This window comes from Strongylocentrotus purpuratus, unplaced genomic scaffold (genome assembly GCF_000002235.5).
Source record: "Strongylocentrotus purpuratus isolate Spur 01 unplaced genomic scaffold, Spur_5.0 spur5_scaffold_8, whole genome shotgun sequence".
Classification (NCBI taxonomy): domain Eukaryota; kingdom Metazoa; phylum Echinodermata; class Echinoidea; order Camarodonta; family Strongylocentrotidae; genus Strongylocentrotus; species Strongylocentrotus purpuratus.
Window position 1 is genome coordinate 32,609,037 of NW_022145614.1, and position 24,909 is coordinate 32,633,945.

The 24,909-nt window shown below is 36.2% G+C and overlaps 2 protein-coding genes across 4 annotated transcripts; one reads left to right on the top strand and one right to left on the bottom strand.

The window, feature by feature from the left end:
* Positions 1 to 917: 917 nt before the first annotated feature.
* LOC105446826 (bromodomain-containing protein 7-like) lies at positions 918 to 6,266 on the top strand. Its single transcript, XM_030975167.1, has 6 exons — positions 918 to 1,053; positions 1,306 to 1,417; positions 2,101 to 2,151; positions 3,008 to 3,119; positions 3,796 to 4,019; positions 4,773 to 6,266. Exons 1-6 carry the CDS (start codon positions 929 to 931, stop codon positions 5,076 to 5,078), a joined length of 930 nt encoding a protein of 309 aa, XP_030831027.1. The 5' UTR covers positions 918 to 928; the 3' UTR covers positions 5,079 to 6,266.
* A 1,369-nt stretch (positions 6,267 to 7,635) lies between these two features.
* On the bottom strand, positions 7,636 to 24,551 carry LOC115920163 (vacuolar protein sorting-associated protein 4B-like). Of its 3 annotated transcripts, XM_030975164.1 has the most exons (11): positions 24,411 to 24,551; positions 21,378 to 21,489; positions 20,434 to 20,575; positions 17,960 to 18,042; positions 17,089 to 17,243; positions 16,577 to 16,692; positions 15,870 to 16,018; positions 15,196 to 15,277; positions 12,555 to 12,774; positions 11,681 to 11,821; positions 7,636 to 10,363 (listed from the first exon to the last, which is right to left on the bottom strand). In XM_030975164.1, the coding sequence occupies exons 1-11, from the start codon at positions 24,435 to 24,437 to the stop codon at positions 10,262 to 10,264; spliced, it is 1,329 nt and encodes a 442-aa protein (XP_030831024.1). In that variant the 5' UTR covers positions 24,438 to 24,551; the 3' UTR covers positions 7,636 to 10,261. The 3 variants fall into 3 exon arrangements, with proteins under 3 accessions (XP_030831024.1, XP_030831025.1, XP_030831026.1); XM_030975165.1 differs by lacking the exons at positions 7,636 to 10,363; positions 11,681 to 11,821 and adding an exon at positions 11,934 to 12,043; XM_030975166.1 differs by lacking the exons at positions 7,636 to 10,363; positions 11,681 to 11,821 and adding an exon at positions 12,120 to 12,191.
* Positions 24,552 to 24,909: the final 358 nt, after the last annotated feature.

The following is a 24,909-nucleotide window of genomic DNA, read 5'->3' on the forward strand; positions in this document are numbered from 1 at the left end:
ATTGCTTATTCAGCGGTCGGCTAAGTCGTTGCAATTTTTTTGGGGACCAAAAAAAAAAAAAAAATGTATCCTCTTACCCCCCCCCCCCTTATTCAGCGGTCGGCTGAGTCGTTGCGATTTTTTTTGGGACAAAAAAAAGAAAAAAAAGTGACCTCTTACCCCCCCCCCCCCATTATTCAGCGGCTGGCTGAGTCGTTGCGAAATTTTCGGCCCGATTTATAAATGTTAAAACCCCCCCCCCCCCTTGAAAAAATCCTGCGTACGCGCCTGCTTGGCACTAATGTCCTTTGGCAAGACATTGATCTACATTTGTCACACTCAACCCAGGTGATGTAAATGAGTACCTAGCAGGAATTAATTTCTTGGAATGCTAGATCGCCGTAAAGCCAGGGTAATATTCTGGAGCACCAGGAGTGTCAAGTCTGATAGATATGAACACTATTCAAGAACCCGATATTATTATTTTTTATAATCATTTGGTTTGAACAATTGGTTCTTGCAGTGATCTTCATGTAGACTTATTTGTGGATTTTGAAACATACACTGCATGATTATCTGCTCATAGGTCCATATTCTCCCAGTATTTGTACATAACCTTGGCCTAAGGTGATGTGAACATCAGGTTTAACAAAGGAAGTTAGTCTGAGGTGTTATTCTAGGTCTTTGATTAATGAACTCAGGTGTCAATTATGACAGCATATCATACTTCCATGTTGAGGCATTTTGAGTAAATTCTAATTTTTCCAATTGCCTTGTAAAATGTTTACTTTATTTAAAGACTACTCTTCAAGTCGTCGTAAAAATCTACAAAACATTTTTAAAGTTTAGACCAAAACAGGTATGAATGTTGAAAATTGTAATAGTCAATTCAAGACGACAAATGTGCAATGGTTCTTATATTGTGTCTTATGGTATAGTGAGCTATCTGATGTATGGACCGTTCAGTTCCTTTGCTCCTGGCTATGATTCAACCTTTGCTAACCTGAGTAAAGAAGAATCGGATCTTATCTACAGCACCTATGGAGATGAGGACGCAGTCAAATATGCAAAAAGGTAATTTGCAAGATATCTTTATTCATTGATTAATGTATTGTTGATTGAGTGATTCATGTTTATTTCATCAGGGTATCATTTCACAAAACTATCTCTATCTGTTTTATTAGTATCCAGGAGTATGTAAAGGATAGTGTAGATGAAGATGAGCTACAGGTGTTATATCATTCTGTTTTATTAGTATCCAGGAGTACGTAAAGGATAGTGTAGATGAAGATGAGCTACAGGTGTTATATCATTCTGTTTTATTAGTATCCAGGAGTATGTAAAGGATAGCGGTGATCATGTGAACAAAATGGTTGACAGTCTCCTAGACTCGCTTACCGATGGAGAGCATAGCAAGACAAAAGAACACATCAAACAGGTGAGTTTAATGACATCCTTGTGAAGAGAGGAAATTCTTTGCTTGTAGTTTGAAGATATTAAAGGATGATAGTTCATGAGGTGTAGTCCAGAAGTTTTACGAATAGTGAGAAGAACCTGCTTGAGCATTTACACCATTTGTTGTTGTTCTTATCAATCTATTCATACTTAATAATATACTTAATATATATATATATATATATATATATATCTGTAAAGCGTTTTGAGAGGGCCTTCGGTCCTGAAAAGAACTAGCTATTATTATTATTTATACATGATTGTAGCACAGAAAAAGGTTTGGAGAAGTTAAATGCTAGCAGATCGGTAGGAAAAAAGGCCGGGAGCAAGATTTACTTTGATTTACTTAGAGATTCATCAAGGTTTAGCTTGGATATATTGAATGAAAGGAAATCATTTGGACATTTTTTTATATGATGTGTTGACTTCAGTTTTAGACATAAAGAAATGTCCAAATTACTTCATTCTTTTGACATGTACATACATGTATCTGTGAGGACGGACAAAGAAGTCTACAGGATTCCTACCAGATCGCCTACTGTGTGTAACTTACCAATACTTGATTCTGTAAAGCTATGTCATAATTATTACCGGTAAGCTGTGCACATTACAGCCATTGTAGAGAGTTTGTAATGCCAATCTTGGGTATCTTTGTCTCCGCTCCAGAATCATGAATTGAAAGACTTCCAAGCTGGGCTAGGAGATGCAGGAAGCAAGGTAAGAATGCTTAAAGCCCCTCTAAAGTGTTGGGAGTCCAAAATTTGCCCAAAATTTGTTGACAAAAACTAACTTAAATTGTACAATGATGTGAAAGGGTATGTCTTTTAAAACGCACATTTGCAAGGAGTTTCATAACAAATGTTTTTGAAGACGAACATTGGTGACAGAATGCCATATTTGGGTTCCCTGTTTTATGCAGAAAACCTGAATTTTGTAATGAATAAATGAAAGTAATGACAATTCTGTATGTTGTAGGAATAATGGTTTGGAATTGAGTCTTGATTGACAGAAACAATGTTTGTTCAAAGTATGAAACAGTTCAGAACATGAAGTAAAATGAAGTAGAGGGATTTGATAATTTGACACAAATGTTTGTATTAAGAACTGTAAAGAAATGTCTTGCATCCTGTAATAATTGCATTGGAATTTTTAAGCTGTACTTAAAAGCAAAGTGATTGGAGATATTTTATCTTTGAATGGGTTCAATATTCAATTTAATTCAATTCAAAGCTCATTTCCACTCAAACAGTTGAGCATAAGAAATGAAACAGAGATAAATATGTTTAGAACTGTATTTCAGGCATAGAATTTGATAAAAAGAAGTGATAAAAAGGGTTGCCGTAGATGTTTAAAAGTAATGGTTGACAATGTACAACATACATACAAGGAAATAAATGAGTTGGAATGTAACATTGAATCAATTAAAATATTGTTTATTGTTAAATCTTTTATCTAAAAATCTTTATCTAAAACCTTAACTTTCTTTTGTATTTGTATATCCATTGATGACTTGATATATTTAACCACTACCTGTATCATATGAAGACACTACAATTTCTGTTTATATATCCAGACAACAGACAGTGCAGGAGGAAAAACTTCAAATCAAGATGACAAGATTGACTTTGAAGGTCTTAAATCTCTGGCTGATGAAGGGATTGACATGTCATTCCTGCCAGGTTTAGGTAACAAACATGAGCTTTTTCTTCCCTCTCCCCATCTGTCTCTGTCTCTCCCTCTCAGACACAAACACAAACACACACTCTCTCTTTCTCTCTCTCTCTCTCTCTCTCACACACACACACTCTCTCTGTCTGTGTTTCTCACATAATCTCTCTCACTCTGTGTGTGTCTCTGTGTTAAGAGGAAATTACTGTTGACCCGTACATTTATTGTACAGCCTAATTCATTTTTGATCACACCTCTGATTTGTTTTAAAGGAAATAAGGGGTATAATTCAATTTAACATTGTAGACTGTATAGTTCGTAGATAGTACATGAATATCAAATATGTCAAAAGAGATTTCTCAGAACATAGAATAACCCTGAATATCTCAAATAGTTGAGGATGGCACTAATAGCAGAGCTCAAATTCTGCTGGGATCTTTGGGCTAAGGTCAGTTTTTATAAAGGATGCTTCCAGTTTTCGCAGCAAAGTATTGAGCCTAGCTTACAACAACTTTACGGTATATGATTTTTAAAGAACATGGCATGTGTTGATGAATATCATTTTCACTCTAAATGTTTCTTTTTTTGTCTGTTAGCGTGAAGCCGTGCTTCCAATGAAGGTAGATCCCTTGGCTTGTTAAATATGATTGTTAAGTTTGAAGATTTCCTCTCTTGTTTGTGTTTGTCTATCAGAGAAAGAGATGGCCATGATGGACAAGATACAGAGTGAGACAGAGAAAGAGGTTGATCAGAAGCTTGGTAAGACTGCACAGCTCATCAGGGATCTAGAACGAAGTCAGAATGAGCGTCTCAATCGCAAACCTCCTCCTCATCTTCAGTATATCCAAGGTCCATCGGATCAAGAGCATGCCATAGCTGAAAAACTTACTCAACAACTCAAGGAACTCACTGCCAAGGTAAGGCTAACATAGAAGCTTATAATAAAAGTAATAGTAATAATAATCATGATAAAACAACAACAACAATACTATTAATATGGCACATTTTTATCATGCCTGGGGAATATTGCACAAAGACTAAGATCGACTTTAAGTTGGACTTAACTATGTCAGGCCATTTATGACACTGGTTGCTCTCACCATTGGTCTCTCAATTATGATCTTTAGATGATATTTTTTCCTTCAATAATGAAACATAACAAAATGTAAATTCTGTAGATTCGTGACCATGATTTGTAATTCCCTCAAGAAACCAATGCCATGAATGGTTAGAGGAACTAATGGCATGAATGGCCTGCCATAGTTGAGTCCAACTTAAAGTTGATCTTAGTCTTTGTAAAACACTCCCCTGATATTATGTTTCTAGGCACCATGGTGCTGTTGTCCTAGCAGCCATTAGGTAAAGCATAGCACTGCTACCCAATAGAGAGCTAGGACAACAGCACCACAATTACTTGTGGCAGGACACTAATCTGTATTTGCCACTCTCCACCCAGGTGTTAAAATGGGTAAGGGTATGGAAGGAATTCCTTGAATGCTGTGAGCACCAAACTCTGTATCCTAGCAGAGCCGGGGTAATATTTGAGTTCCTTGAGGACCTTGCATGGTGGATATGTGTACTATACAGATATCCAATATTATCATCATTATTATCATTATTAGTATTTGCACCGTACTTAATACTTTCACCTTTTCCTCCATTGTACACAGACATTACCAGGTCACCTGGTTCCTACTGAGTCTGTTCGTAAAGCTATGGGTATCACTATGGAGCCACTGTTAGATTCACCACCGCCCTCTATAGCTACCTCACAGACTGCTCCCAGCGAAACTACAGAGGGCAGTGCAGGTCTACCTGACGACAATGCCCTGCCGGATGACATCGCTAAGGAGCTTGAGGCGGATGATACCGGTACCACCGGGGATGAGGAAGGAAAGGGAGATGATGACGATGTTGATGCTGAGGTTGGAGATGAACTCTTGGAGCTGTTGCGGGACAAAGATGAGGGATCGTAGAAAACAATACCTGACCTTTTCTTGAAGGCCCTATTGCCACATAGATGACATTCTTCTCTGTTTTTTTGTTTTGTTCTATATATCTTGTTTTTTCATGCCAACTTACATGTAAAAGGCAAATGCAAAATGTGATGTAGTCTTTTATACATAGCATTCATTCATTTATGTAATACCTTAGTAACACCTATGAGACTGACGCTAGTTAGACAGGCCGCAACATACCAGCTTGATTAAAGCACAGTATTAAGTGATCATGCTTCTACGTCTCTGTGAGGCTCAAAGGCACTGTCAAGTGTGTGGGGTGACCTTGGACGGTGCGACAGTCTCACAGAGATGCAGAATCCTGATGACTCAATACTGTGCTTTACTCAAGCTGCTGCATATCCTGAGCTAACCATGTTATTACCTCAAATGGCCAAGATCTGGAATCTGTCACTTTTGTATAAGTTTGGATTTAGGCTAGTGTAGTGGAGGTGTCCTGGTCTAGTGGAAACGTCACCTGACTGTGGATCACATGGTTCACAGGTCAAGTCCTGCCGTGGCACTTTTGCCTTTGACAAGACATTAATCTACATTTACCACAATCAGCTCAGGTTAGGTAAATGGGTACCTGGTAGGAATTCCTTGAAATGCTATAGTGCCGGGTTTGATAATTTGTTCCCATTTTTCACGAAGTGACGGTAATGAGGAAAATCCGCACACAAATCGTATGCGATTTTCATTCACTACCGTCACTTCGTGAAAATAGGGACGAATTGTTGAGTGCCAGGAGTGTCAAATCTGACAGACATGAGCGCAATACAAGAACCCACTGTTATTATTATTGTTGTTATTATTATTAAACCATAATTAAACAATGTTTGCATGCAACGATCGAAGCCCAGAAGTCAGCCATGTACATATCAATGTCCTCATTAACTCATTGCCATGCACTGGCAACTAAATTTTGTGTATTCTTTATGTTTTATTCATCATTTTTTTGTATAAACAGCTTGCCTTACTGATGACTTTGCTTGTCCAAACCTTAGATTATTGTTGATAGTGTAGGCCTACAATCATTTAATTAAATTATTGAGCATGGTATCCTGTGTGGAGGATGTTTCCAACCAAGTGATATTTGGATGAAAATGCCATGTTTTGTAAATGTACCTGTATTTATGTAATAAAAGCCATTCCATGTACAGATAATTCTTGTATATCGTTATGTTTTGTTGTATGCAAGTATTACCAGGGGGTAGGGAGGGGGGGGGGGGGGGTGTGTATGGGGTAAGCCACGGCTTGACACTAACAGGCGCCCGAGACATATGGGCACCAAAAATCTAAGTTTGGACCCCAAGAAATTTGAAATCTTTGGGGGAAATTAATGAACAAAGTTGCTTAAAGTCACTCTATGTGGTAGCATGTTATAGATAAATGAAAAGGGATACTTACCAGAAAGGAAAAAGGACACTTGTTAGATTTTAATAGGGGCAATTATCAGAATATTTCCTGCTCCTAAAAAGAGGAACTCGCCAGAGATGAAAAGGGGCACTTATCCGAGAATGGGAAAGGGGCACCTATCAGATTTTAATAGGGGCACTTAAGAGAAGGAAAAGGGGCACAATAGGGGCATAAACGTAACATTGGATGGGATGATGTCTATGTTAACGAGTTTAAAAATTAAAATATATTTTGACCAAAAAGGATTAGTTTGAATTTTATATTAATTGCTCATTGAAAATAGATTGCCTCCTGATTTTACTACATTGATCTCTCTAGATAGCGATTCACTTTGTGAAGAATTAATTTGACTTGACAAAAATACACTGGAGTGGATGAAAGCCATTAAAGTTAGGTCAAAGCATACATACATACATAGTTAACATTATACACATGTCCTGCCCAATTCTTATTAAAAAGGTGCATTCTGATCAATAGATGTACTAAATTGTTTCAAGTGTGCCTCCATATTATAATAATAAGTTATACTTCTTATTATGTATACAGCCCTTCTCCACTGAATGTCTTGTATCTTTAAATTGCAATCAAACTCTTATAATAAGTTCATTTTGTGTGAAATTAGAAAAATATATAAAGATGGGGAAAGTTTTTTTTTTTCTTTCTCCTAGCACAGTTTGCTATTAAGGATGGATTTCCCTTTACCGTAAATCTCTGTGTATAAGACGCACTTTTTTGACGCTGAAAAAAATTGAAAGTCGGGGGTGCGTCTTATACACAGGAACAATTTTTTTTTTGCCCCCAAAATAGAGGTGCGCCTTATACACAGGTGCATCTTATACACAGAGATTTATGGTAAGTTTTATGAAGATACAACCATTTAGCTAGAGTGAGTTTTTTCTTTATAATAATGAGCTAGTATGTCTGCTCTTTGTTGTGTACAGTTGCAATTCACTTACACATCGTAAATAAAATGTACCCCATTTCATATATGTAAGAGCTGCGGCAGTGGTTAGAAGGAAGCCGTCATACTTTACCTCGTGGGCATACTTCAGAGCAATATTGAGATTTGATCATCTTTACATGACCGATAAAAAAAAGCAATTATCAATGACGGAAGTACAGTAATGATAATTAGTCTCATTTATTATGCATCATTATTGAGTAAAAGACAATTTTGTACATAAACATTAACAACAATATAGGAAATAAAAAAGTTTTCTTGTCATGCCAATTTTCATGAATGTAAATTCACAAAAATGTTTCAAACAGTACTAAATAAGACATGAAAGCTCTAAATCTGATTCTTTATAATTACTTTTCTTCACCTTTAAGATTCAGAAATGAAATAAAATAATTCATTCAAATCTTGAAGTGAGTTTGTTTTCAGAATCCTCGTGAATAACAGATACAAAATTAATGCTCTCTTTAACCAAGCATAGAAAAAATGTAGAGAAACTATGATAATTGATAGTCATTTGAATTTTACGGTAAATATTCTTTCAAAGAAACTATCTTCAGGCTTAACAACCTAAATTACTGTGAATGTTATCCTGTTAATAGTAACATACAGATGTAATGTAGCATAGAATTCGCAGTCCACACAAATGTAAATAGCTAGTTTTTTTTTTATACTACATGTATCTGCTCTCCAAATAATTCATCATTATATGAACACTTCTTCACAGTTTCAAAAATTCATATTTTTTACCCCATGTGTTTATTCATCTAGAGCAAGATTTTTTTTCACATAAATAATGCACTTATACAAAAATATTAATGACTCATGAAGAAGACAGCAAGTTAACACAAAAAGAAGGAAAAAACACTGGCTGCTTACATTTATCCAAGTCTTGTTCAAAATAAAGACTGATTATTGCAGGATCTGAAATGATTATTGTTTACTTTTAACATTTTCTGAAATTTGTAACCATATTTAGCTTTCAAATCTGTCTTTGAGAGCTTGTACTTAACGAGTCACACCACTATTATCCGCACTATTCAATATACCCCTAACATCTACCGGTACATAATATGTTTTATCTGCATTTGTCTCATGAAGGCTTCTTAATGAAGACGTTAAACCAGGTACAAGGAATTAAAAAAAATTGAACATCATCTGTTGATGAGTACACCAAGATACCATTTTGTCGAGTTTTCAAATCACTTGGTATTCATGTTACAAGGATGTATAACCATGATACATACCCAATATTAAACTCATTACCAAATCTACATGTAATGATGAGATACAATTCGTATTGTAACATTCATTGCATAACTGTGGCCGGTAAGGGTATGAACAGCACAGCATCAAGAATAAATGCATAAATTCATTGAAGTACAAAGAGCATCGGACCTACAAAAGGCATACACTATAACATAACATATATATCTACACAGTCTGTAATAACAATATAAGACAAACATATTTCTTCTTAGACACGTAAATGGCTATCTACAATATTATATATTATTTACATATACAAAGATGTAGGGATATACAATTTCATTTAATATCATACAATTTTTTATTTTTTTTTGTATATCCGATTGAATCATCAGTAAACATCCCAAGGTTTACTTCTTTCATAATCAAAATGATTTTTGACAAATCTTAGGAAACATAATTAAGTATAAATTTCTCACCAAGATCCCTCCCTAAAAAAAAAAGGCTCTCAGCGGGCCAGGGCTTAATATTAAAGGGTTGTTCAGATACAATAAAATACAATTTTTCAAAATGTTTGGTATGCAAACTTGTGTGTAAGCATACCTTTAGTTACAGGTGGCTCCTTTCTGGCTACTTTCTTGAGGTTTAACTGACATGGGGGACCTTAGGAATCTTCAGGTTTTAAGAATGATATCATACTCATAGTGATATCAATGCCGCTTGGTCAAGTGGGAGGTGGATATCATGCGTTGAACAATGATAAAAGTATTAGTACATGTATTAAGTATTTGGCGTGGAGTAAACAGCGACTTACCATGACCCATACAGATAATGATAACAGTTTTCATTTTGGAGAGATCTATAATGGCGAGTATGAGTACAACGTGTAACTCACATTTTCCATTTATTGATATCATTTTAAGCTCATGTACAGCTTTGGTAGCATAAAGGAAATTGGAAAGAATCATATTAGATATAATCTCAAATTGTTTTCCTTGTATCAAAACATACATGTAGGAGATCATTTGGTATTCAATCCATGATATCTAGTGAAAAGTAGTGTAAATATCTGCTAGGAAGGCTAGATAATGGCTATACACTTACCCTGTACCAGGACCCTTCCACCCAGATGGCTCTTTCACTTAGAGACAGCACGCACATAGAGACTGTGTATTCACACAGCCTTCATAGGTTTTACATGTGTAGTGCAGGATACTATTGTTATAATTCACACCCCAGGATGGAATCTGAATTATTTTTTACTTCTCATTTGTTTAATATATCACTTGAGGACAAAACAAACTCTCAGCAGCTTAGTATTGCTAGTATCCTCCAACATATCATGTAAAATAAAAAAAAGAGGGGGGAATTTTTTTTAGAGGGCTTTATACCAAAACTGTACACGACCTTTAATATATAGGTATATATGCAATTCCTATGCCTTGTGACTACTGATTCAAAAAATTTGTCACCATGAGAGATTCAAGGAATATAGTCCAACTTTGTTGATACAGTCCATCACCATCCACTTGGATTCACTAAAGAAAGAATCCAATGATTCATCCAGAACCAGGCTCTAGCCCTCCTGGCCAAAGTCTTCAGTGAATTTGACCTGTTTTAACAAGTCTGCGTCATTGACAGATGGCTTGGTGTTCTCAATAGCTTTGATTAGGTCTTTCTGTAATTAGAAACAAAACAAGGAGCAATGGATGAAAGGGGTCAAGAGAGGAATAATATACATAACATATTGCGGGCCTTAAATTTCAATATTTTTAGGGCAAGGCCACTTTTCTGTAGGGCACATTCCTATATTACAGCACAAATAGGAAGAATTGGAAAGGGCACAAAAAATCTCTGAGGCCAATGAGAGGGGCATTGAGACCAATCAAAGGGGCATCCACGGCCATGGCCTTGGATTAATTTAAGCCCTGTATTGGTTGACAAAGATGTGATCGTTTCAAGGGAAATCCAACCTTGATAGCAAAGTACGCTAGAAAAAAGGAGAAAAATGAGAAAAGCAGCCTGGTGAAAGTTTGAATGAAATCAGACAAAAATTGAGAAATTTCTAAATTTTTGGAAGTTGAAAATCACTATAGGTGTGGGTTCTTTGAATTGGCTGAATTGGTAACGTCCCTGCGATATAGTGGTGGACTACTTTCCAATTTGTTCCGATACACCAAATGACTACAATTTCAATTTAAAAAAATGTATGACTCAGGGAGCTCTTATAATAATCTGCTACCCATAACATACTTTGAGTAGTGCCCCATGGGAGAAGGCACTTAGGAGAAAAATAGAAATTAATTATACTTTTGTACACATGAGACGAGTTATCCATGACTACGTCACAATCCACGGACCAAACTGCCAATTTGAGATTCGCATAGACTTATAACTTTCTTGCTATTGGTCAGATTTATTTCAAGCTTTCACCATTCTGTTTCTCTTATTTTTCTGCTTTCATACAAATTACAAGATGGATTGCCCCTAAACTGGAGAGGAGCAGGGTGAAAGAAGTTAACTCTGAGTTAATTTCTATGATGGCCATATAAATCAATATTACATTATACTCTTTTTATTGTTAAACAATTGAAAGGCAAGGTAGGGGGGGGGGGAGTGTTTGAATCAATTTTAAGTTGTAGTAGTACAACACAGTTTAAGGGGGTATTGGTCCTCTTGAAATCTATTAAAAATATGGTTTGAAAGTTCTTGTACCACATCCAAAAGGAAACAAATTTACCTGTAACAGTTTTGCTGTCTAGAGTTCAGACGTCTTCCTCAAACGCCAATTGGCAGACTGAAGTGAGCCGCCAATTTTCCATTACAAGAACTTTCAAATCATTATTACAATCATCCTGATGAAACTCTTCACAATCTTATTAAAAATATGCCATTTCAAATTGACTTGAGTTTGATTAATTAGCAAGAGCTTTCTTCCTGGGGAGAAGAGGGAGGGCTTAATAAATGGGAAAAATCAACAAATTGTTTGACTCACATATGTGATGGGTGGTTCTAAGAGTTTCTTTCCATCAATTTCCATCCATGTAGTTTCCTTAGCTCCTGGGGATCCAGGAGAACAAGGCTCCAGAAGATCATGTACAGTCACAGTAGGGTCTTCAGGAGAAGGACCAGATACCTAGGAGCAAACACAAATCATCCTTCAAGGTTAAAGTGTACCACAGTAGGGTCTTCAGGAGAAGGACCAGATACCTAGGAACAAACACAAATCATCCTTCAAGGTTAAAGTGTACCACAGTAGGGTCCTCAGGAGAAGGACCAGATACCTAGGAACAAACACAAATCATCCTTCAAGGTTAAAGTGTACCACAGTAGGGTTTTCAGGAGAAGGACCAGATACCTAGGATCAAACACAAATCATCCTTCAAAGTTAAAGTGTACCACAGTAGGGTCTTCAGGAGAAGGAAAAGATACCTAGGAACAAACACAAATCATCCTTCAAGGTTAAAGTGTACCACAGTAGGATCTTCAGGAGAAGGACCCGATACCTAATAAAAAATTATTTGTATATAGCTAGAATGTATAACATAAACCTCAAAACACCTTTAACCTGGCATTCTATAGGTAAACAGTTAAAGAGTATGAAGAAAGAAGTAGAGAACATTAGGAGAGAGGGGTATTTTTTCATGTGTAGAGTCCTATAAAGAATGAAGAAAATGACTACCACCATAGAATCTTGTTTCCTTTAACTCATGTACGTTTATATTTGTTATCAGTGGAGGCTAATTTATATCTTTAAAAAAAAACTAAAATCAATAAACAAAACCAGACGCTGATATTTAATTTGGAGAGGGATCCTGGTGAGAAGAACAAGGGATTATGTGAAAGCTTGTTACCAGCTATAAACTAACCGTTCTGAAATGTGTGGCACTCTGGACTTTCCTAACTGGCATCATGAGAGCATCTCGTACAACGATGCTGATATCTGCTCCTGAGTAACCCTTCGCCCTCTCACCAAGGTCTCTGTATTCATGATCTGTAACGGTTGTCTTGGTCTTGCCGATGTGAAGCTTGAACATCGTGGTTCTAGCTTGGGCTTCTGGTAGGGATATGTATATCCTCTTTTCAAACCTAAAAACATAACATCACAGAATAATCATGGTTATAATATGATGCACACATATAGAGGTGCTGTGGTCTAGTGGATAAGCCACTGGACTATGGATCACAAGGTATGGGGTTCAAATCATTGCCACACCACATGGTAACAATATGATGCACACATATAGAGAGATGCTGTGGTCTAGTGGATAAGCCACTGGACTATGGATCACAAGGTATGGGGTTCAAATCATTGCCACACCACTTTAGTGAGACACTCTCAACCCAGGTGAGGGTACGTGGTAGCAAGTAATTCCTTGAAATACTTGAGCACTGTAATAGCAGCTGTACTAAAGCCAGAGTAATAACAATGGAGCACCAAGAGTGTCAAATGTGCCACACATGAGCGGTACACAAGGGCCCACTATTATATTAAAAAAGAATAAAAAGATATTTGTTCAAGATTACTTAAAGCTTGTTCTGATATGACGCGGCAGACCTGGATGTTTTTTCTCAAAATGAAGATGTAAAGTGTAATATGTTTCACATTCCTGTATTTTATAACATGGAACTCAGTGAATACGCGCAAGTCCTTTGTTGTAAGAACTTGTCAATCATTTACACATAAAACCAGGGTAGGTTTTTGTGGCAGTCAACCGTGGCATGTCTGAACAAACCTTAAAGGAACTATGTCCCATTTGCAGGCCCAAAAAATGAAAAGGTTAAATTCCAACGGCATTTGAAAGATAATACTAATTTAGAACTTCCCTAAAAAAGGGGGCTTGAAAAAGTCTTTAAGTGGGAAAATAACTACTATTAGTTGTTGAATCGACTTGAGAGCTATAGAGCCAGTAAGTAATAGTCTGATTTTCAGACCATTGTACCGAATGGTCGTACGTTTTATGCTGCGCAAAGATTAAATCTGTTTATTTTTGTCCATTACAAGAAGTGGGTTATTGATGTAGACAAATGCTCATGAACCCTTTACAGCTCATTTTATGTATGTTATTACCAAAGAAGAAAAAAGCCAGTAAGTCACTCAATAATGTCTGACAGTGAAGTCTAGCAAGTAAACAGGTTTCCTTGCATAATTTGAATATTAGTACACTACTAACGTTTTCATTTCACAGATAGAACATACATGACATATTCATAATTCCTGCAAAGTTCTACAGAATTTGATGTTGGCTGCAAAAGGGACATAGTATCTTTAAAGAGCAATTGAATGTAAATATGCATATAACAATTTTGGTATCCCGTGCGTTAAGCTTTATCAGATTATTAAATGAATGTTTTTAAAAATTGTATTTAATTTGAAAATTCCATTCACCTATTTCTTGTAAATGATCAAGGATGATTCTTGAATGATCAGTTATTTCAAGGGGATACCAATTAATTTGTATTTTACCTTTTTATATGCTTGTGTATTTATCTATTTTGTTTTTGATGCTGTTATTTGTTTGTATTATTACCAAACAGGGCCTCATGGAAGACCACCAAATTGGTGATATGTGCCACCCTGTATAAATATCAGAAATAAATAAATAAATAAATAAATATCTAGAGTAAAAATGAAGAGCTACATGTATTCCAACAGGAATAGAAAGATACACATCAGCTTTCTTTGAGGCAGTTTTATCCAATCCAACTTCATTGTTTTAAATGGAAAGTTATTTCATACATGCATTTAAAAAAAAAGGGAAGATAAGAGCAGTCATGATTAAATATTATTTATATGTAATAAAAATGGACCGCCACAAACTGGTTCTTTGCCTGTCACAATTCCGAAAGGGCTTCAAAAAATAACAAGTTTCAGATTTACAATTTCTTAGTTTTGTAGTGGAAGGATAAATAAGTAATATTAAGTGGTTATATAGCCTACCAGGATTCCGTTATATATTGCTTTATGTTGATGATGAAACTATACATGGCACTCTTCAGTCTCCAAGACTTACCTTCTTTCATACATTGTTTGAGCCTATATTTCCTCAATCCCTTAAAACTTATGTTGAATATTTGTAATACGTTCTTATTTAGGTGTCTTATATATTTGAATTAATGATCATAGTCAATCCTAAACTATCCTGGGTTGGTTGAACCCCAGGATTCAAATGAAACTGAAATTTTTCACTCAGCATTTCATGGCACTGTCAAAAACAAACATATATATGTGCATATGGGACTAAATAATAAGTAAATACAGTCAAACCTGTCTATAGCGACCTCCCAAAGGAAATACAAAAAGTGGTCTTTGTAGACAGGTTCCTTCAGTACATTTTTCAATGACAAACCATTTTCAACGGAAACACAAAAAGTGGTCTTTGGTCTTTGTAGAAAGGTTCCTTTAGTGCATTTTTCAATGAGAAACCGTTTTCAAGGGAAACAAAAAAGTAGACAGGTGGTCACTAAAGCAGGTTTGACAGACTGTAGCAGGATTGCATGCATACACACCTTCTCCTGATAGCAGCATCTAGTTGCCAAGGGATATTGGTAGCTCCTAAAACCAGGACCTGAGAATTGTCTACTCCAACGCCTGTCAACAAAAACAAGCAAATCAACAAACAAAGAAATATATAAATAAACATAAACATAAAAATAAATGATTTAAAAGAACACGAGGGAGCTCATGAAAAGGTTGGATCTGGAAGAAACTGTGGTGGAAGTGGTAAAGAGAAGTGGATTGAGATGGATGGGTCATGTGTTGAGAAGGGAAGATGATGAACCTGTGAAATGAGGGTGGGATCTGGAAGTGGATGGCATAAGAGGGAAGGGAAGACTGAATATTTCATGGAAACATATGGTGAAGAAAGAGAGCAGTAAAAAAAAAAAAGTATTTTGTGAGAAAAAAACAACTACGTAATTTGGATGAAAAAACTGAATAATTCCGGGAAAAACAGAATGGTTGGCAGATCTGAATAGCCCTCTCAATACCTTATAGACCTATGCCATTAACATTTCAAAAGCAATTATCAAGATTAATATTCTAATAAGAGTAAAAACTACTGATTTAAATTACATGTAACTGGTTTCATTGCTAGACTGGGCATAACATTTCTTCCATGGAAGCAACCTTGACAATACATATAGATGTATATTCCATCCGATTCAGTGGAAAAAGGTCTTACCTTGCATCTGTACTAGGAACTCTGTCTTGACTCGCCTAGCGGACTCGCTTTCATTGTCACTTCTTGAACCACAGAGGGAGTCTACTTCATCAATGAATATGATGGCTGGTTTATTCCCCCGAGCTACAGCAAACAATGACTTGACCATTCTGGCAGGGGACAGAGTATTTACATCAGACTTATGTGTTAATGCAAGTTAAAATTGATTTTAGTTTCATTTGAGAACAAATTATATGTTGTTAGAAGATTAAATAAAATTAAAAGAGAAATTGAAAGATGACAATATATTATACAGAATGATTCTAAAAGATGTTTTTTTACCCATGACAGTGTCATCAGACACACATGCTTGCTAGCTAACAATATGTGCACATTCTCCACTACCTGGGGAGCAATGTGTCACTTGATTCAAATGATCTAAATCATAACAAAATATTGAAAAACAATAGGCATATTTTAGAACTTCAAAGACAGTGAGCAAATGACATGATCCATTAAACAAACAATCAGCTTACCCCAAAAACAAACAACATGGCAGAGAAATCATTGTAAATTGAATTCCAACACAGATTGTAAAAGAGTGGAATGTAAAAAGGCAGGTAGCTCTATTAAAGCAATGCTTTAATGTATACAAGTTGTTAAACTGAAATACCCCACTATGCGCAGTGCTTGTTGTTGGATTATAGCAGAGTGGCACAATGACTTACTTTTCACTCTCACCGAGCCATTTTGACATGAGATCTGAGGAAGAGACGGACAAGAAGGTGGATTTGGCTTCCGTAGCCACTGCTTTAGCGAGGAAAGACTTGCCTGTACCAGGGGGCTAGAGAGAGAGAGAGAAAGAGAGAATGTAATATTAATAGTGAGAGAGATGCAATTATATGATAGAATTTTACTGTTTATGCTAATACTTCCGCATAAAGATATTTTCGAAATAAAGCTTTCAAGAACAAATTTGTGAGTTTTTAAATTTGTGTAAAGCCACAACCACTACCCATTGTATACTTTTCAATAATTAATAAATTCTGTTTCCATGGATTATGAAATCATAAGAGAGTATCACAATCATCATAATATAAAAATTATTTCGAGAGAAATAAATGAACATATTTTTGAGCGAGGTTAAAATTGCAATCAATGAGTGCTTCGTGAAATTAGCGAAAATAAATCCTTCGTGAAAATAACCGCTTATACAGCAAGTTTTTGATGACAATCCTACCCCAAATAGCAGGATTCCTCTCCAAGGTGTACGATTGCCGGTGAAGAGATGAGGAAACTTGATAGGCAAGATGACGGCTTCTTTAAGCGCTTCCTTGGCTACTTCCAGACCAGCTACATCAGACCATTTCACATTAGGATTCTCCACTATGGCACCTGATATACACACACAAAAACAAAACTTTATTGCATTTTTACTGTATATATATATATATATATATATATATATATATATATATATATATATATATATATATATATATATATATATATGAGGATAGTGAACAAATGTATAACAAATATTTTATGCTTTTTAAAAAACATTTTATTCAATTAAAATTATCTCCATTTCAGTTTGTACAAGTACTTTTTAGAAGTAAATACATCTGACTATTACTGCTAATGCTAACAGCGGAAATAAATGGAAATCAAAGTAATAACACAGGTGTTGCAGTCTAGTGGATAATTTACTGGACTGTATATCACAAGGTATAGGGTTCAAATCCAAGCCTTGTACTTAGAATGTCCTTTGGCAAGACATTAATCTACATTTGCCACTCTCCACCCAGGTGCAAATGGGGACCCGATAATGCATGAGCGGTAGGTAATTTGGTGGCTCCGCTATAACCAGGGTAATAATACGTAAGCGCAACGAGCCTCACTGCTGATATGAGCATTGTAGACGTAGCTATCATTATAACTAATGTACAAGTAGTACAATTACATGGTCTAACCAATAAGGGCAGCGGCTGGCAGCCTCATCAGTAGTCATACTGCTCTTTCTGAGGCCCCACTATTGCTATTACCCAAGCATTACCACTACACCTGGGTGGGGAGGGACATGTATGGGCAAAAACAAATATACGACATACCTTCCAGCTGCTTTTCCATCTTTTTGAGTTCTGCATTCTCACCCTCCTCTTCACTATCACTCTCTTTGCCATTGCTGCTTTTCCTAAGGATGAAATATAAATTATAAAATATGCACTAAAAACATGGAATGATGTTCTCAATACCAGATGCTGATAGATAAACAGGTGTAGAACAATCATTAACAGGAGTCACAAGGAATATGACAATTCAAAATTAATATTAAAAAAATTAAAATGTTAACCAAGAGTTTGTAGACCTAGAACCCCATTTATTTTGTTTACATATCACAAATGATCCCCCCCCCCCCACACACACACACAAACGCATATAGTGCTGACATCTGGCTTCTCGTCATAGTCAACAGACTGATGTACATCTTCAGGATATCTTTTCAAAACTGCGCCTTAAGTTCTATAGAACAACAGGTCATTGTTAGTCTGCAGGCACAGACTCTAATTTGACACTTTATCATAATTCTTTAAGGGTTGAGCATGCAGAGCCTCGTTCTGTCAGTCTCTGGCTGTCTCAGATAGGCTAAAGTACAAAGCTTATGCAGTATGCTGTCAGCCTAGTGACCTAGTCTCATAGTGCAGACACTGTTATGCACAGTGACTGACAAGGTTTTGTGCATGTAATCTAAGTCATCTATTTGTAAATGTATAGCCTTTACTATTTAACCCTATTTTAACTGGGCTATTTCAGACCAGGTTTTTACTGGGGGGGGGGGGGGTCAATTTGACCCCCCCCCCAAGATCTCGGCCGTTTCACCGCCGATCGCCGCGAAAATTTGCATGCATGTCAAGTGAAGTGTATAGAATACTATGGTAATTTCAAATTTTTGAAAAAATTCACTAATTTGCATATTTATGGTAATTTATGCAAATAAGGTCATAAAATTCACATTTCAGCCCATTAATCATATATTATTCATATTTAAGTATTCTTTTTCACTACATATATTTATTAGACCATTTGGAATAATAATACAACACAAAAAATTGGAAGAGCCAGGTTATTCCTTATTTTATCTCTTGTTTTTATAATTTCTTATGTATTTCATTGTTTTTTAACTTATGTATTTTATTGTTTTTGTTGTTTTATTTCATTTATAACTACAATTCAACTATTTTGACCCCAAAACAAACATCTAAACTTTAAACAAGACTGAATAACCATTGTTTTATCTATTTTTAGGAAAAATGACTTTTACATATGTTTTGTACACAAATCACGAAAATGAGCGATTTTCGGGCTGACGTGCAAAGACAAAAGGTCACGCGACCTTGTAACCGTAGGTCCGATTTTCAAAAAAATTGTTTTAAAAGATGCGTAAGACTCGAAAGTAAAAAGTCATGAGAGGAAAATTTTATATCTGCCGCGGTTTCGGAGTAGTCGCGAAATTTCTACAGGGGGGGGGGTCAAATTGACCCCCCCCCCCCCAGTTAACGTAGGGTTAACCCTTTAAAAAAGAAAGGACAAAATTTGAATAGCCCAGTGGAACTGTGTCTATTTTATCCAGACAATACATGTCAACATAAACAATGTAAAGTAACAGTTTTCCTGATTTCTAAATCCTGTTATGAAATAAATCATGCTTGTATATAACGAATCTATGCAGTATAATGAAAGCACATTGTCAAGAAGAGGGGAAATGATTCATGCAAATGTGTGAAATGTTTCCCAAGACCAAGTCACAATGATTTAATGATTGTAACAACTAACAAGCCCAAGAGAACGATATTTTGAAGATATTTACTAAAACTGTGTTTTTATTCTACGTTGTCATAAATGTTAGTGGACTGCTTATAAACTTGTATTTTCAGTCTTGTATTCATTCAATAGCATAAGTACATGTAGGCCTAAGCCACTTAAAGGCTTTGTGATAATTGGCTTCATAACTGACAATGCTACCCTGTACGTATACATGTATAATTTTGAATAAATTAGATAAATGGATGAATAGATACGTAACTAGATACATCTAACACATACATGAATCAGTAATAGGACTGATATACATGATGACATTAAATTAAATTAATGATGAAAATGTGGATGAATGAGTGATTAAATAAATAAATTAATCAATAAATAAGTGATTGAAGAAATTTGAAATAAATAAACCAATAAATAAATGAGAATGTATAAAATCATAAATACATAAATGATATAAGTAAATCAATTAATAAATTACCATTGGTCAAACTAATTATCAGCTCATTTCTGAATTGTACACAAATGTGTGGATTACAGTTCAGCAATAACAACAATATTATAATGATCAATAATAGACACTTGCTTCATGTAACAACATAATTGATGTTTAGTGCTCTTGTAATTGTATTTCCTTCCGTCTTCTTCCTTGTAAAGTCCTTAAACATGTACTTATTCAACATTAACACACATGGAAATTAATTTTAGTGTATTCAACATGCTGATAAGTTATTTGATGTGTGAATGGGACTATGCTTACCCTTTGGGTCCTCCTGATGGGCCTTCTTTGACCTTCTTCTTATCTTTCTTGAGGAGGTACTCCTTCAATTGTTCCGCTCTCTCTAAATAGGTTGTACATTTAACTCTGATGCTCTCTTTAGCTCTCTCTCCATTCGCTTCATCTGAGGGATATACAAAAAAAGAGGCTTCAAGTAACACTTTGGAAAGAGTTTATACATCCACAGTAGATTTCCAACACTTCAAAATTGCTCTACAATTTGAAAATTCAGAATGACATCAGTGGTGTATCTGGATTTTGGAGTTGAGGAGGTGGGGGTGGGGGGGGGGGGGACTGAATCTGAGCCAATGCCATGTGCCATGGTGATGTATTTTAGCTATAAGATATTCAGTATAGGAGGGGGAGGGGGATCTAAATGGCATGGTATGGGTTGCAGGGTGTAGGGGCATTGGGTTGGAGTTCTTTATTAATCCCAATCTCTTTTCAGTATTGATTCAATATTTTATTATTTGTTCTTTTCACAAGATTATTTCAAGTCATTTCATATCGTAAGATCTCTACCAATAATATAAATAATAATAATAAACTTAATGGGTGGTATTCTCGAAAGCGGACTAACTTTAGTCCATGCTTTAATCCACCGACTAAGTATGGAATGCCAAGTGTCCATATGAATATATTTTCGAATAATTTGATAAGCTCCTAAATTACCATGATAACATGATTGTATCATAGTTACATGTATATTGTTGTTTATTAATTTTGTTATCACATTTTATTTTAATTTAGTGACAGATTAAATTATTCAAAAACATATTCATATGGACACTTGGCATTCCATACTTAGTCGGTGGATTAAACCATGTACTAAAGTAAGTCCACTTTCGAGAATACTACCCATAGAGCGAACACACTGTCCAGGGACGCTCATGGGACTAGGTATGAGAATGCTAGACAGCCCTTACATTTGAGAGAGTGGAGAAAGTACTGGACTCCATGCTCATAGAGCTTCTGTGCTTCAGCATACTCCCCCTTTTTGTCTTCATCTGTTGCTTTAGTCACAAGATCGATGGCTTTCTGCAATGAGACAAAACAACAGAGTCAAACAAATCAATTAAGAAACAACACACAGTACCCAAATGTCCTACAGGAAGTAGATTTATACAGCATTGGAAATAAAAAAAAGTTAGTCTCATTTCAATATGGGTAGTAAAAAGAAAAACAATTATTAGATAACTTTGAACCTCATGCATAGACTCTGTTTAGAACCAGTAACCTGGACAACGAGTCAACATAATTTTAAACACTATGTTACTCTATAGGGCTACATGTAGAATTTCACAAGCTGGGAGCAAAAACCTATGTGGGTCTCAACCAATTAAAGCCCTCTCTGCTATGACTCACGTGACATTAGACCAAACTCTACTTAAAATCTTCTGGCAAATCTGTACCTAGTGCGTATTAAAGTTAATGTCTGATGTCATGAATATATCGAAATTACCAGATTTCGACATACCGGTACTAGCAAATATAATTTCTTGGAGAAAATTTTTTTTTTTTGATATCCAAGTTCTGGTGTTTTGAGCACTTAAAATGGGTCTTGATAGACATGCAACCAGTTTACCTCTGTGCATACGCCCATTGTATACTCTATACTAATTGCTATTATTGTTAAGTATCAAATTGGCAACACAATTTTTTTTTTGCATGTGTATACCGCATGTCTTTGCATTTCAGCTGGAATTAACATCGCAAACTCTCGTAATAGGTCAGTGTTTTTTAATGTAAATCGCACCTTTACTAATTATCATCAGGAAGACGTGGAAGGTAAGCAAATCGATATCACTCCAGTAGCAAAATGTCACATTTCATATCTCACAATTGCATACTGTACCGTACCGGCGAAGGACCAGGGTGGCGAACGTGCGTGAAGTCGATTAATACAGATTACAGTCGATAACTTCACGCATGCTCGCGCCCGGTTTGCATGAAACTAGTGCTGTAGTCAAACGTTTAACCGTCCGGTATCCGACCGCCCATGGCGGATTCCGTTTTCAATTGGACGGTTTCGTTTTCCCGTTTTTTTTTTTTTTTTTTTTTTTAAGTTTCGATTTATGCCCCTCCACCTGGCACTATGCCCGGCAATGTCTCCCAGCTCAGTAATTGGTGTGATGACTTACCACTTGGAAACTAGAACAACACTCCAATTTGTCTGTCATCTTGGTTTGAAAGTAATCTTTGTAATAGATCTCAATATATATTCATCCCAGTTTAACACATGGTGTACCACAAGGTTCTATCCTAGGTCCTCTACTGTTTTTAATTTACTTTAATGATCTTACACATTATTCTAAAACGACATTGTTACTATTATTTGTGACAAGTTCACAAGCACAAATCGGCGCCTTCAGTTAAATCACCTTCCTGCTTTTTCACACGGCCAAAAAAAAAAAAAAAAAAAAAAAAGATTTTTAATTTTTTTTAAATTTTTTTAAAAAAAATTTTTAAATTAAAAAAAACAAACAAATCGTTTAACCGAAAACCGTCCGGTTTTGACAGGCGGTTAAACGGAATTGGAGATATCCGTGATGTTACAGCACTACATGAAACCTGTGAGAAAGTGATTATTATAATGTCTTCTTTTTTAGGAAAAATACTGCAAAAAAATAAGAAAATTGACACAAAAGGGGTCAGAAATACAATTATACAACAACTTTATATCTGAATATCATGATCATTATTTGAACAATTTATGAAGATTAAGATGATTTTTGGTATGTTTTTACGCCGGATCTACGGGTCAAAAATGGATACGAAAGTACACTAGCACCTAACTCCGGGAAGCTCCAACACCGGCGCCGCAGGCGTCGGAGCTTCGGTAAAACTGTCGTGGGGGCTTCTAAAACAGCCGATGGGGTAACATTATTGTTAAATCTGCAAAGGTAGTACTTACAATTTTTACGTCATAGGGTGCACGAATCCTCAGGGCATAACAATGATCACTTGAATTCATAATTTGAAGAAGTCTTCGATGGGAAAAAAAGGGTTATTCAGAGCCCTACACAAACGATTCTTCCATGTCGCAGCGTCGATTCAAAATGGCGTAGAGACAGTACGCATGCGCGGCAGAGCCGCAGAAAGTATCAATATTCATGTTATCGAGCGCCGATCGCTCGAAATCGCTGAATGTGCATGAGGTTGAGAAGGGCTCTGTTTGTTCGAGTCGTGCATATTCAGCAATTTCGAGCGATCGGCGCTCGATAGCATGAATATTCATACTTTCTGCGGCTCTGCCGCGCATGCGTACTGTCTCTTCGCCATTTTGAATCGACGCTGCGACATGGAAGAATCGTTTGTATAGGGCTCTGAATAACCCTTTTTTTCCCATCGAAGACTTCTTCAAATTATGAATTCAAGTGATCATTGTTATGCCCTGAGGATTCGTGCACCCTATGATGTAAAAATTGTAAGTACTACCTTTGCAGATTTAACAATAATGTTACCCCATCGGCTGTTTTAGAAGCCCCCACGACAGTTTTACCAAAGCTCCGACGCCTGCGGCGCCGGTGTTGGAGCTTCCCGGAGTTAACTAGCACCAGGATTTTAGCACACAACATAGGGTGCCCTATCAGACACCCTATTCATCATATTACTGTATGGGGTGGGAAGAAGGAAACCAATGTATAGACCTATATTATAGACTATGCCACAATGCATGATGCCCTAATGTGCGGAGCGAATGGTTTATATTACGATAATGCCTTTAAGGCTAATTATCACCATATAAGACAAGACCTTATGTTATGCTCTCCTCTAACTCTCCTCATTGCATTCCCACTTGCACTCCATCATGGATAATGGACTTTACACATAACTTGCATGTGACGGAATGAATCATCAATGATCGGGATCTGCAGCATCCCGGCCGGTTTTGTTTCACCCCATGCAAATTATGAAACAAAAGTCAAAACAGATTGAAAATTTAAAATGGTACTTACCGTCATCGCAGGCGTCCCACCAGACATCCTGATTGTTTGAGATGTCGTTACAAGAGGAAATGATATCAAACACTGTCTGTACAAGCAACGTTAAGTCAGTAACTTGGATAGGATCTTCTTCGGCTCAGCTCACATCAGTAGCTTGTAGTGTATGTACTGTATAAATGGTATACGGATGTATGGCGGCGCGGCGCAGAGCAGTATACACAGTACAGTACATACCGCCTAGCTGACTACTAAAGAAACCATCTTGTAGTTGTTTTTAAAAGTTTGTAGGCGTGTATCATGCAATTATGAAGCATGCATCAGTGCAGAGGCGAGTAATATAGTCTCAGGATGGTTATTTCATTTTAAATTAATTATTAATTTTTCATCTCATTTAGTAATTTGTGTATAAATAATGATCAGCAACTTGATCAGTCTTGCTAAACTAGTTGGCTAGTTAAATGGGGTCTGGAAACCACACTACAATTTGTTTGCGCACAGAAAAGGTGTACAT

Bases quoted from the DNA above. Each gene is read 5' to 3' on its own strand.
- LOC105446826 (XM_030975167.1), top strand. From the start codon at position 929: ATGTATGGACCGTTCAGTTCCTTTGCTCCTGGCTATGATTCAACCTTT. The intron at 1,054-1,305 runs GTAATTTGCAAG...CTGTTTTATTAG, and splicing joins GCAGTCAAATATGCAAAAAG to TATCCAGGAGTATGTAAAGG. The intron at 1,418-2,100 runs GTGAGTTTAATG...TCTCCGCTCCAG, and splicing joins CAAAAGAACACATCAAACAG to AATCATGAATTGAAAGACTT.
- LOC115920163 (XM_030975164.1), bottom strand. From the start codon at position 24,437: ATGTCTGGTGGGACGCCTGCGATGACG. The intron at 18,043-20,433 runs GTAAGCATAGTC...TTTCATCCTTAG, and splicing joins CCATCAGGAGGACCCAAAGG to GAAAAGCAGCAATGGCAAAG. The intron at 10,364-11,680 runs GTGAGTCAAACA...TTCTAATTACAG, and splicing joins TAGAACCACCCATCACATAT to AAAGACCTAATCAAAGCTAT.